Source organism: Amblyomma mixtum, chromosome 9, assembly GCF_055824585.1.
Source record: "Amblyomma mixtum isolate Tamu chromosome 9, ASM5582458v1, whole genome shotgun sequence".
Classification (NCBI taxonomy): Eukaryota; Metazoa; Arthropoda; class Arachnida; order Ixodida; family Ixodidae; genus Amblyomma; species Amblyomma mixtum.
In genome coordinates this window covers 79,211,649-79,225,255 of record NC_143020.1, presented here as the reverse complement: position 1 = coordinate 79,225,255, position 13,607 = coordinate 79,211,649, and the positions used below count along the sequence as shown (strand labels likewise).

At 46.2% G+C, this 13,607-nt stretch overlaps 1 protein-coding gene across 3 annotated transcripts in view; it reads left to right on the top strand.

Moving 5' to 3' along the window:
- Positions 1-162: 162 nt before the first annotated feature.
- Positions 163-13,607, top strand: part of LOC149329843 (TNF receptor-associated factor 4-like) — a 32,223-nt gene continuing 18,778 nt past the window's right edge. The window contains exons 1-2 of one of the 3 annotated variants that reach the window (XM_089560566.1): positions 163-1,963; positions 10,025-10,308. In XM_089560566.1, the coding sequence (XP_089416692.1) occupies positions 10,069-10,308 (240 nt within the window). In that variant the 5' untranslated portion in view covers positions 163-1,963; positions 10,025-10,068. Of the gene's footprint in view, positions 1,964-10,024; positions 10,309-11,094; positions 11,129-13,607 lie in introns of those variants that run through there. The other 2 variants (XM_089560567.1, XM_089560568.1) reach the window with 2 other exon arrangements.

Below are 13,607 nucleotides of genomic sequence, written 5' to 3'. Positions count from 1 at the left end.
TCAAAATTCGGACACCGCGGCCGAATTTCCATTCAGGCGAAATTCTACAGGCCCGTGTACTGTGCGATGTCAGTGCACGTTAAAAAACCCCAGGTGGCCGAAATTTTTGGAGCCCTTCACTACGGCGTCCCTCATAGCCTGAGTCGCTTTGGGACGTTAAACCACCGTAAACCACAAACCATTTACGTTGCAGGGGTCTTTAGTGAATCAGACGGGAGAATGAGATTAGGAAGTTTCCGTGCATAAGGTGGCCGCAGTTGGCACAGAAAGGGATTAATTAAAACTATATGGGAAAGGCCATTGTTATGTTGTCATACTGATGACGATAATCATGACCTTACTCGCTACGCTATCACACAGGCGATCCTTACGAGTAGCTCTATTGACGTCATTTGTTTTTTCCTTTGTTACCACATGCATAACAGCGGCCAGCGGCAAAATCGTAGAGGTCGCAGACCTTGTTTTCTTTCATTATTTGTTGACGACATTTGCTGTTCCTCCTCCACCAAACATGGGTTCACCACCTCCTATCACTCCGAAACAAACGGTCGAATTAAACGCCTTGACTGAATTATCAGGGACATGTTCTAAATCGAAGTTTCCACAGAATGTCAAAACTGAGACAGCCTTCTTCCATATTGTTCTTCTCACATGAGTGCTCACGCTGTGACTCGGCCGGAGGAGTACCTTTTTACCTCTTGCACTGCCAACAGCCATCGTTTTTTCTGGTAACATTGCTGCCTACTTCTGGTGCTACCCTTACAGAATATCGCCTGGCGCCATTCCCTAAGCCGTTCGCGCGCGTCAGACAGACCGCTCCCGACTATTTGCAGCACACTAATCACAGAAAGACTACTAATTCCCTGAGCGCCATTAGCTGTTCCAAACACGTTTGCACACTAGGGCTCTCCGACTTCTTCTGTCGCAAGCATCATGGGAAGACAGACGATCGCTGTAACCGCTTGGAAACGTTATCGACAAGGTTCATCGTGGGTGTTGTGAGCCAAATTGACCTTACAGTTTAGTCGGCTAGGTGTTCAGGTTGTATGATGTGGGTTTTCTTGAGGAGTGTGGATGTGGCCTGCGCGGATGACGTTGACGGCGACAGTATCTCGGGAAACGACACCCGCGCCGATAACTCTAAAAAAAAAAACAAAAAAATACAACGCCACTACGAATTCTCGTCGTTTTTTTTTTAAACCGAAATCAACTGCGATCGTGTCAAACAATTTGTACCAGTACTTATTGACAGGGAATTCGCATCTCCTTTTATGTGCTGAAGCCCACGAATTTAAAGGCTCTTTAAGTCTACAGATTTATAGATCTGCTGTCAGAGGTAGCTGGACAGTCGTGCCTTGACATAGAACGGCTGAGCTGTACGTCAATAGTGATCGCAATGTTTAAGAAGCTTTGCAATGTACCTGACAGTAAACTCGCTGCTGAATTGATTATGGCTTTGCTCCATGTGCTTCTATATCTGCACTGATAGATGTCACACGATGGGCACGAAATAAAGCTACACGACAGTATAAGTTGGAGGGGCGCCAGCGTTTCGCTAAGCCGCATAGCCGTAGGATAGCGCAAAAACATGTCATCTGCCAACGGAGTAACTCCCAGCCGTGTCGCAGACGCACTGATCGTAGAGTAGAGCGCTTCCCAGTTCCTGTTATTAAGTCGTGCAAGAAATAAAGACACATTACCCTCTGTCTTCGTTGACTACGATTTTTGACGAGGTTTTATACTTTGAAGAAGAGCAGGTAGGCTGAACAGCCGTCTACAGATGGCAGCACCCTATTATTAGAGCGATAAAAATTGGCGATACCGCTTTTGCGGCTGCTGCGGCGAACTTCATTCTTTTGCACATATCTTATCGGCGTGCCAGCAACCTGACGGCTGGGCTGCCTGGAAAGCGTCCCCTTTGCCGCCTCTGCTCGTACTGGGACTCCATCAGTAATCTGCAAAGGTAAGCTGTTTTTTTGTGATGACAGTAGTCAATTGCTCATTTCTTGAGATCGCGGACTTGGGCGGTGGGCTGCGTGTGCAGAGGCTGGCACAAATTGCAGGTTTTCAAATACTAAGCGGCACTCTTCCGCACTTATTAAATAAGGAATCCTAATAGATGTTCAGCCAAACAAAACAACTCTTTGATGTTGTTACGATCTATTCCAAGGTCTTTTTTTTGTGCAAGTTATCTAATGCTGTTTTTGTTGACTTACGAATGTGTACTACTGCCAAGCAGCCTCCGTAGGGTGCGTCGGCCTCTCTAAGCCTTCCCGCTAGATGCCTCCGTTCGTTCGTGTACAACCTTTTTACAGCTCTCTCCAAATAAGCTGGGCTTGAGCTCACTACGTTCATATTTGGGTCTTAATATTTCGTATACGAGTATCGCGTGTTTTCGAACTTCTCGATAAGCTCACTTTCTTGTCTGAAAACGATGGCTGCTTGTTTGCTCACACCGACAACTCGCAGACTTGTCAGCCGGCGCCTGCCCCTGGCCAAATCGTTGCTGATTGCGGAGCATAAACAAAAACAGAAAACAAACTTTTCACAAACATTTTCGGTAAGTCAAAATAGAAAATGTACGTTAGAAAAATAACACAAAACAGAAAACATAACTGACATTTTCTGGTAATGCAGCTGCCACAAAGTTTCTCTACTTAAAAAAAAATATTTTTCAGATGGCATTCACCAGAGTACGTGCTTTCGTTTATGTGTTGTAGCCCGGAAAATTGACCTACCGGCGGACGTGCTAACAGATGTAGACAAACGCTGTTTGTCGCTGATTCGCGTTGCCTAAACTGTCGTACCGAGACACCGTCGCACTAACCTCTTTTCTTTCATGATGAAGTTTAGCGCCAAAAACGAGGACAAAGTAGGAGTGAAGACACAACACGAGCGCTTTTTCGCAACTAAAACTTTAATGGAAGAACACATAACATATATACCCATCTCGTGAAGTAAATTAAAAAAGAAGAAACATACATGATATGGTCAAGATAAACCTTAGAGGGCGATACATCTGAAGAGTGCTGAGGGTGCAAAAGGTACATAAAGGGTGCAAAAACAGGAACCTTCATGGTCACAATCACAATCACGAAGGCGAAACCAAAATACCAAAAAAACCAAAAAAGGGGGGAAAGGAAAAGATATTAATTCCACGTGTGATCCAGGTATGCCAGCTCTTTTTCTGTTAAAGAAATGGACGGTGCGCTTATGCATGAATTTCCCTGTCGCGAAATATAGAAAGCCTCGGTAATTTCGCGCTGGAGGCGTTCTCTATGATGTGACAGAATTTCAGCCTGCGCATAAAGTGGATTGCATTTTTTCTTGCACACTGGGCCACATTCCGGCACACAATCCGGCTTGCACTCCTTACATTCTTGGCAATGGTCAACCAAATGCGAGGACTTCAACCCAGAGAGCGATTTCTCGTGTTCTTTTAGCCGCACGTTTACACAACGCCCTGTCTGACCTATGTAGGTCTTGCCACAGGAGACGGGCAGTTCATATACCACACCCGTTTTGCACGGGATGAATCCCGAAAGATGGCATGTCTTCTTCTTAATTTTATTTTGTCCTCTCTGGTTCCCTATTGTTCTGCTTACTAGGCCGCACACTTTCTTGAGCTTGTTTGGGTCCGAGAAGATTACCTGTACGCCATAGCGCCTGGCCACGTTGGCAAGGTTGTGCGAAAGTTGATGCTTATATGGTATCACCACTTTTTTCTTCTTTATCTTCTCGTCCTTTTCCTTCTTTGGGGCAATACCTTTTACCCAGCGGATAAGTTTTTCGCATGCAAAACCAATTGCGCTGTCTGGATAGCCTGATGTTTTTATTCTATTTACTTGTTCATGAAAACTTTTAGCCATGCCGTGCGTGCAGGACTTTACCAGGACTGAACGTAGGCATGAGAGTACAATGCCATTTTTTACAACTTTCGAGTGGCCTGAGGCGCAATGCAGTAGGGGTTTTACTGATCGCGGATGATAGCGCCAGCAAACATGAGTCTGGTTGAAAGATAGCAGCACATCAAGAAACTGCAATTTATCTCCGGCTGGTAATTCGAATGTGAAAACGAGACCATGTCCACACTCCCGGAAGACCTTCAAAATATTCACAACCTTGTCGGTGAAGCGTGCACTGTCCACAAATACCAGATAATCATCCACGTACCTAAACACATGAGAACACATGTCGTTCACACGGCTTTCAAGACATCTGTCCACGCTACTGAGGAAGATGTCTGAGAGTACGGGCGCCACACATGAACCAATACATACACCTGACAAGCTCAAGAAAGTGTGCGGCCTAGTAAGCAGAACAATAGGGAACCAGAGAGGACAAAATAAAATTAAGAAGACATGCCATCCTTCGGGATTCATCCCGTGCAAAACGGGTGTGGTATATGAACTGCCCGTCTCCTGTGGCAAGACCTACATAGGTCAGACAGGGCGTTGTGTAAACGTGCGGCTAAAAGAACACGAGAAATCGCTCTCTGGGTCGAAGTCCTCGCATTTGGTTGACCATTGCCAAGAATGTAAGGAGTGCAAGCCGGATTGTGTGCCGGAATGTGGCCCAGTGTGCAAGAAAAAATGCAATCCACTTTATGCGCAGGCTGAAATTCTGTCACATCATAGAGAACGCCTCCAGCGCGAAATTACCGAGGCTTTCTATATTTCGCGACAGGGAAATTCATGCATAAGCGCACCGTCCATTTCTTTAACAGAAAAAGAGCTGGCATACCTGGATCACACGTGGAATTAATATCTTTTCCTTTCCCCCCTTTTTTGGTTTTTTTTGGTATTTTGGTTTCGCCTTCGTGATTGTGATTGTGACCATGAAGGTTCCTGTTTTTGCACCCTTTATGTACCTTTTGCACCCTCAGCACTCTTCAGATGTATCGCCCTCTAAGGTTTATCTTGACCATATTGTTACGTGACGGCAAGCCGATGAAGACAGGACTACATGATGGATGGCGATGATATGATTTAATGGCTGCGGGCCTAGCACGAGCGCTCCTGCCCGCGCCACTGCCCGCTTCGTCGTCTTCTAGTCCGTCACATGACTCGGTGCCAGGAAGCGATCGTCCCGATCGCGCGAACTAGAAGAATGCCACAGACGATGACAAGCAGGACGTGACGATGGGCGTGGCAGAACATATGAACAGAGAAGAGAAGAAGAAGGGCTTGCCGTCACGATGAAAGAGATGATGAGAGGGTGAAGCCAGGCCCACGAAGACTGAGGAGCCACCGGTTTCTGGAAGTCAGCGTCGAGGCCCGTGGACACACCCAACGGCAGGGGCTGGGGTACTTGTTTCTCGTGTGAGTGTCAGTGGTCAATGGGTTCTCTGGTCAGTGGCGGCGGTCTCGGTTCAGTGGGGCCGTAGGTCGTTGGGTCTCATGTGGGTTCTCATGTGGGCGGCGAGCGGGGTCACAGGGCAGTTGCGGCGGTCGTTGTGTCGTCGTGTCTTCTTGTCGGGGCTTGGGGCGGGGCGGTGAAGAGCGGCGGCGTCGGGGCATACCTGGCAGGCTGGGGAAGCGCCGGGAGGTGCGAAGCCGTGAGCTCTCCACAGAAGACCTCGGTGTTCAGCAGGCTCCTAAGCTCCGGGACCGGGATGAAGAAGGTACCCAGCACCTTACACCAAATGTTACGTGACGGCAAGCCGATGAAGACAGGACTACATGATGGATGGCGATGATATGATTTAATGGCTGCGGGCCTAGCACGAGCGCTCCTGCCCGCGCCACTGCCCGCTTCGTCGTCTTCTAGTCCGTCACAATATCATGTATGTTTCTTCTTTTTTGATTTACTTCACGAGATGGGTATATATGTTATGTGTTCTTCCATTAAAGTTTTAGTTGCGAAAAAGCGCTCGTGTTGTGTCTTCACTCCTACTTTGTCCTCGTTTTTGGCGCTAAACTTCATCATGAATAAGATTCAACTCGCCCAACTTTCCACCTTACTACTCTTTTCTTTCCCTGCCGTTCGTGCGGTGTGACAAGCTTTTAGGGAACAAGTTTTTTTTTGCAATTTGCGGGCGGCTTCTTGGCTAATGTAGCTTGCGGAATTCCAATTTTATTTTGGTATTTTGTAACTACCTTTGTGGATCACGACCATACTGCGAGTCTTTGCAGCGATAGCAGTTGGAGCTTTGGTTTATACGCATAGCCCTGCATTCTACCATGCAAAACTACAGCTTCGGCAGTAGGAGCCTAATGCATGTTTTTTTTTAATTCGAGGACTTCGCATGTGTCATAATAATAGGCTGCCAGTATGCTAAAGTAGGTCGTGGAGCCTGTTCTTTCTTTACCTCAGCAGGCTCCGGCTTTGTTCGTTAGCCACATGGACAGGTGTTTCTCGCTCGGAGCTGCGGCTTAGTGAATTACCTAAACTGAATTCAGTTGAATTCAGTGGCTACTACCTGCCATGGTGGACAAGTGGCAAAATGGAGAGAGATTCTTTCCCACGTTTAGGGGAGGGCATGGAGAGGAAACTGCGAGACTATATATAAAGAAAGTGGGCGGGAGGTGACGTGTAGCCTAATTTCTTGGTAGGTAAGGATGAGGCTGAAAGAGTGCGCACCCTGACAGTAGTTTCACGGCAGAGTGCAGGGCTAAGGGATGCGGTAATCCGGCATGTTTAGCTTTCGATTATTTTTCCTGTCTGTAATGCACGCTGCAAATATAAATACTTACTGCACATGATTTCAAGAATACAAAAACACATTTCAGATCACACTACCTAATGGGTCATCGTCATCATCAGCCTGACTACGCCCACTGCAGGGCAAAGGCCTCTCCCATGTCTCTCTCTCCAATTAACCCGGTCCTTCGCCAGTTGCGGCCACCGTAATCCAGCATATTTCTTAATCTCATCCGCTCACCTAACTTCCTGCCGCCCCTGCTACGCTTGCCTTCTCTTGGAATCCACCCCATTACCCTTAAGGATCAGCGGTTATGTCACGCTGACATGACAACAAATTCCTTTTCAGCCCAGAGCGCTTAACATCTCGCAGAAAATCTTGCAGGTCTGAAAACTTCAGTACTCAGAAATGGTTTGGTTTATGAGGGTTTAACGTCGCAAAGCGACTCAGGCTATGAGGGACGCCGCATTGAAGGGCTCCGCAAATTTCGTGCCAGCTGGGGTTCGTTGACATGCACTGACACCGCACTATACACGGGCCTCTAGAACATCGCCTCCAACGAAATTCTACCACCGCGGCCGGGGTCGAATCCGCGTCTTTCGGGTCAGCAGCCGAGCGCCACAACCGCTCAGCTATCGCGGCGGCTCTGTTCAGAAGTGTCTGGTAATGGTATTCACTTCCAATATCTATCAGTCCTATTTCAAATTCCGAAAATCAGAAGGGAAGCACCGCAATCTGCTCAAATGAAAGGTAACAGTGTGTGGTAGGGCTACCAATATATTGCTGTGAAGAATTACTTCAGGCCCTTTCGATACAAAACATGACGGATTGGTTCGGGGAAACATAATGCTATTTGAGCTCGTAAGACAAGCATGGCGAGGCCTGTATCTGCCATATCCCATACAAGCTCTCCCATCTGCCATGCAAGTTCTGCTATACGCACTCTTCAGATAACACTGAAACGCGTTGAGCTGTTTTTCATTTGCTGTTTTTGCCCTGTGCTCTTCCCTCCTTGTGCTGTTTTTTCCGTGTACTGTTTTTTTTTGCTGTGCTACTTTTCCGGCGTGCTATTCTTTTGCTGCACTGTTGGGTCACCGGTTTGGTTTAGTTCGGTTTATGGGGTTTAACGTCCCAAAGCGACTAAGGCTATGAGAGACGCCGTAGTGAAGGGCTCCGGAAATTTCGACCACCTGGGGTTCTTTAACGTGCACTGACATCGCACAGTACACGAGCCTCTAGAATTTCTCCTCCAAAGAAATTCAACCGCCGCGGCCGGGATCGAACCGTGTCTTTCGGGTCAGCATGTTGGGTCATCATGCAGCTTCTTCCATGTGTAGTTATGTCTGAGGGCTGCTTGTGTGTATGGCATCGACGCATGCTGTTTCATCGTGTGCTGTTTTCTTACGTCGCTCCTTCAGATGGGGAGTCCGACATCATCGTAGAAACAGCGCCTGCTGTAGACGGAAAGACACAGCATTTATTTCACGTCTCGCTGTGCGTCTCAAGTGGCGTTGAGAGTAAGAGATAAAATCTGGGGCTGTTTCACGTGCACTAACATGGCACAGAACACGGCCACCCTTTGTATTCCACCTCTATGAAAACGCCGCAGAGCGCCAAGATAGGAGCAATGGGATGGGTGAAGTATGTGGACGCTGCAAAATGTCAAGCGGTGGTGTGATAAGGAAAGCAGATCCTAAGAGAGATGGACGCGTGTAAACTCAGGGTAAGGTCCCTGAAGTAAATGAGCTGAAGGACTATGGAATTGTTTCTTTTTTTATTACAGTGGATGTGCACATTGACCAATTGTTTGGTAGAGCACCCTGAGGGAAGCTTTACTGTGGGCTGCCAAAAGACGTCTTCGATGTTGTGATTGCATTAGCTGGACAGAACCGCAGATCTATCACTTATTTAGTCCGCTAAAGGAAGAGCACTGCTGACGGCTCCCTTGGAGTCCACGCATACGAAGTGGTGCCACGTAATACCCAGCACGGCTTAATGACTTGCCGCTTTTTATTCCTTTCTTTATAATTCTAAGACGTGCAATTGGTCGGAGGGTAAGAAAAGAAGCCCGACTGGTATGAATGCTTACCGGAGGGCATTTCACAAGAGCGTACTAGCCAGCAAACTGACGGGCTGTCTGACGGAATAAAAAAAAAAACACAATGAAAGCTAAAAGCATCATATATCATACAAGTTTTGCATTTGCGATCAGCTGCTTTGTCTTCCGGTCTCTGTCTTTGTTCCTTATTTTGAAGTATGTGATATTTCATTAATGTTTGCCCGATCCTAGTACATGGCGGCCTCCTTAGATTGTGTCCGATGAAAGGGTTGTCAGTTGCAATAATTGGATTTGTTGACAGTTTGAGCGATATTCCAAGTTATGAATTATATATTTCAATATAGCGTGTTCACTGCCGCAGCGATTTTCTCAGCCCTAATTCCTGTGCTGCGTGAGCCACTGGTAGGCCACCTTTTGTTTTCTTGCGTGCGTCGGGACAACGCACAAGAAAACTGAGCAGGTGTTCACGGCGAAGCCAGCTTTGCGTGGGCCATTTGAAAAATCAAACTGCTCCAGGGCTTCATCACGATACTCAGTATTGGTTGTAGCACTGCACGAATACACGCCGTGACCCCCCTCCCCCCCCCCCCCCCCCCCCTAAGCAGTGAACGAACCTTTCAAGCGTTATCTTCTGTTAATGGTCACCATTTAAGGGCTTCTGAATAGCGCTTCGTTCGAATTGCAAAGCTTCGTTGCGGGCTTAAATTGCATACGAGTAAGTAGGGCACTTGTTTCATTCGAACTGTAATAATTTATCTTTCCGCTGCCTAGATAGGGCGAAGAAAGTGGTGTTGTGGCTGTCATTTTTATGTGCTTAAGCTAAGCGATTTAGTGGATATGAATTTGTGATCGACGACATACACATTGAAGTTGTATTGTCCCTCATAGCCGGAGTGTCTTTCGAGACGTTCAATCGCCGTGAACCTAACGCTTAAACTACTGCGGATATTGAATGAACTGACAGAGCTGGCATGTAATTCCTGGTTGTGTTCTTATCTGCGCTGTTTTAGAATTGCTAATGGAATTACCACTGAATGACAGCATCCGCTGACAAAGGTGCGGACTGTCTCCTGAGGGAATACATCCAGCGAGTTCGTTCAGATCCGAGATGGGCTTGTAATGTCGGCTTTGCCTACGTGGTCGAGCCGTCTTGATTGTTTCAAGCGCTAGAGATCGGAGTTCGGCCCGTATCAATACCCCAAGAGGAACTGTGTTAAATGATCTTAGAAGCTATATTAGGGCGCTGTACTTAAGCGAACCTACTCCGATGTGCTGTTTTGACATTTGACGTATTTATATTGTTCTCTGTATGCGTCATGCAGGTCAAGCCGGTGCTGATCAGTTCAACAGGCGGGTGTCGTTCAGGATGGAAAGAAAACGATGTTACAGACTCAAAGACCATCCAGACTTCAAGGATGAAATCGAGATACAGTTCAATCCGCAGCTCCGTGTGGAACTCTTGTGCTCGAGTTGCGACGCCGTCACAGCTATGGGAATCAAAGACGGCAAAGGCCACTGCTTCTGCCGAGAGTGCGCCAGTTTGCTAACAGACAGCGCCAACCACTTCACATGCGTTATATGCTGCTGGCAGGGTGACCGATTCTCCGTAAGCATTTGAAGACATAATCACAATTACGGAACTTTCTCACTCAAAAGCGAACAGCTTAGGGAGGTATCATTGAGAAGTAAAAAACTATTGAGTGTAAGTAAAAAACAATTGGGGCTAGGATTCCGACTTACTATAGATCGGACTCCCATTTGAGCCCGTTAATCACTACGCCATGGCTAGCATTAGACCTTGCTGCATTGTTTTCGCTTCTCTAGTGTAACAGCCCTATTCAGCAGTTTGAATGCTTTTCCGAAGTGTAATTAATAAGGATCAGCTTTGCAGAAACAACTCAGACTATTATATCTTCCTAATACTGACTCGTTTCTTCTTACACAGCGCACAGAATTCTTCCTACCAACATAGCTATCTTGACCACATATTTCTTTCATAATGTTTCATCCAGCTCCGCATACAACCAGCGGGGTAGGAACAAAAATAATGCTCTTCCGACTAATCCCTTTATAGGTGTAAACAAGCTAAGGGTTGAACAGAGCACAGTTTGGCTTGTTCATATTAAGAACTGCAGCACGAAGCTAACACGGAAGAAATTGCTCAAAACAATCACCATGTTCTTTTTTTTTCATCTTCGTCCAGACTGCATAGTACATTTCTTACTAGTCACTTATTTTCTATATTTCACTTTTTGGGCACTCCTGCTTGCAGTAGGCTGATCGGGACGGGTTGCGAAATGGCCGTAGCTACTTCGTGTTCACTGCTTCTTGCTGTGAAAGTACCGGCGTATATTCTGATGGTCACCAATGGTTTTACTTATCCCCCACGAAAAAATGGTCTATAGGTGTCATTCGAAAACTATACGGTAAGCTTTGTCCGTTTATGGTATTTTATGGCCATGTATCCATAACCATAGCGTCGCTGCCAGCTGTAGGAAAACCTATGGCACTAGAGCTACTACCTCGGAAGCATTCAACTGTTTTTTTCTATGTATATAAAAGATATCTGTCTTAAACTGCAGCTAAAGGATGCCATTGGACAGGTAATGGCGATTTAGGCCAATTAAATACAGCAGGCCGCAGGATATTTTTATGGCTGCCGAGGAAACCATGTGTTCTTGCTTCCAGTTATGTGTTACACGCTTCTCGTTAGCACTGATACGAAGATCAACTGCTATACTGAGCAGGCTGGCTGGAAAAGTTATCGGCTCACTTCCTAGCTTCAGGAAAAACAACATGCTTTCGCTCTTTGCGGTAGGTCCAAGTCTGGCAGCTTCGGTATGAGTGCTATGGCAGGCCCGTATAACTGGTCTATACACCGAATGGCTCAGATTTCTCCGGTATAAGCACAAAACCGTCACTGTTTAAACATATTTAAGCTGAGAACTGTAACAATGTCTTAAGCAAGAGCGCTAAACCGAATTCGGTTAAACCTGTTTCAGCTTAGAAGAGCAGCGGTCACTCTGGCATGAGTGCAAAATCAGTCCGGAGATAACGCTTTGGTGCCGGAATCAACCTATCTCTCCCAAACCGAACCGGTATGAACCCTGCCTGTTGCTCGAAAATGCGGCTTCATTCCGTAGAAGATTTTTCAGTAGGGCGATAGTTTAACACCGACGACGTCTGTAGCTGATTACCGACCAACCATTCCAGCTGGTGAGTACAGACGCTTTACCGCGCGAGACCGTGGATGCGCTGCCATATATTGCCACGTGACCTTTCCTCTATAGCGGGCTTCTGGCCTTTTCATGCCGACGGCTCCTGACACGTTGGTGGCGTACTGAAATGCGCTGCTCCTGCTGCCAATGTGCATAGCGAGCTGGCGAACGGCACAAGCACTTCGCGTGGATATGTGTAGTAAGTTAACTTACTGGGCTACGGTCTGGGCGACGGCTACGACAAACATGCAAAAAATTTCCAGGTACCACCGAAAAATAATTAAGGTTGTAACATACTTGTGATATGATCACAGTACAGAAGAAGAGTTTATAATCCGTATTACTACGGGTGGAATACATCTGAGGGCACAATTTATGTTCACCACTGATAAGCGGACGCAGAGCAGACAGCAACATGCCAACGAACCTTGCTCAACTTACTAACCAACACTCAACTCAGAAAACACGAAATCGGGAAAATTGACCGATTTACAGTCATGGCACAAACTACGCGGTGAAAACTGCGCCTTACAAGATGTTCCATCTAATAAACGTCAACTAAATATCAACATTGAACTATTCCGGCTTAGTATGAAACAAGTTAAGGCTATCTTTTTCAACCGTAATAAAATTTTAGCTCGGTGAATCTCGCTAACCCCATAAATTAAGATTTCACGCAGGCACTGAGTGTGTCGCGAGCGCATGTTTGTTAAAGTATGCCTTCTTATTTGTTCATCACACTAATTATATTGATTGCTAGATTCTTGCAGATGTGTTTCAGTCTCATTATATTCCTGTCACCTCCTTCCGTACCACTGTTTCATAGCTGTGATTTTAATTTGTAGATGATTAGAACACTGCTCTCTTTACTTTGTATCTGTGCACCCTATATGCAATGATCTTGTCAAAAGCTAAAAAAATAATTTGCTCTATTATGTCCACCTATTTTACGCTGCTGCTTAGTCTTTGCTTGGGTACTTAGTCGCATGGCCAACTTTTGTTTGTTGGGAGCGTCGTCCAGTCAATTGATGAAATGTGGCTCTTTAGGTCGCCCCCGTCATGTCTCATGTAAATTCAATGTAATGCGTTCGCGGTGCAAAATGCTTGATTTAACCAGATGATTTATTCCCTGCATCGGCCAGAACCTGTCGACAAACTGCGTAGCCTGCTGCGAGTTTTGAGCTTTTGTTTCTTTCTATTCAGCGTCTAATGTTCCTTTTTCAATACATAACTGATTTTCAAAGTGCGCAGAATGAAATTACAACATTATCGGAGAACTTATTTTCTAGGGTATGGTACCTTTGCCGAAAAGATGAATCGGTGCGCACTTATTAAAATGCTCCTCGCTTAGAACTGTACAGTTATAAAACTAAATGTATACATGCTTGCCATCGACTGCAACGTGCCTTGATGTCATTTTTGACTCCGCTATTGTTGCGGCCTCCACAGGAAGACTGCGTACACTGCTCGAAGGCCGGTTCAAGAGCTCAGCCGCATGCGGCTGCAATCCAAGGAAATTAGTACGGAAAACTGCGTCTCAGTTGAGGTCTCACAAATTTAGTTAGTTGAAATATCTTTAGTAAACGAAATCCTCTGATAAGAAATTTCACTGCTGCTTCGAGCATACGCATAATTCATATAGCGTCGATTATAAATTGCATTCGTTCGATCAATGCAGTCAAAAGTG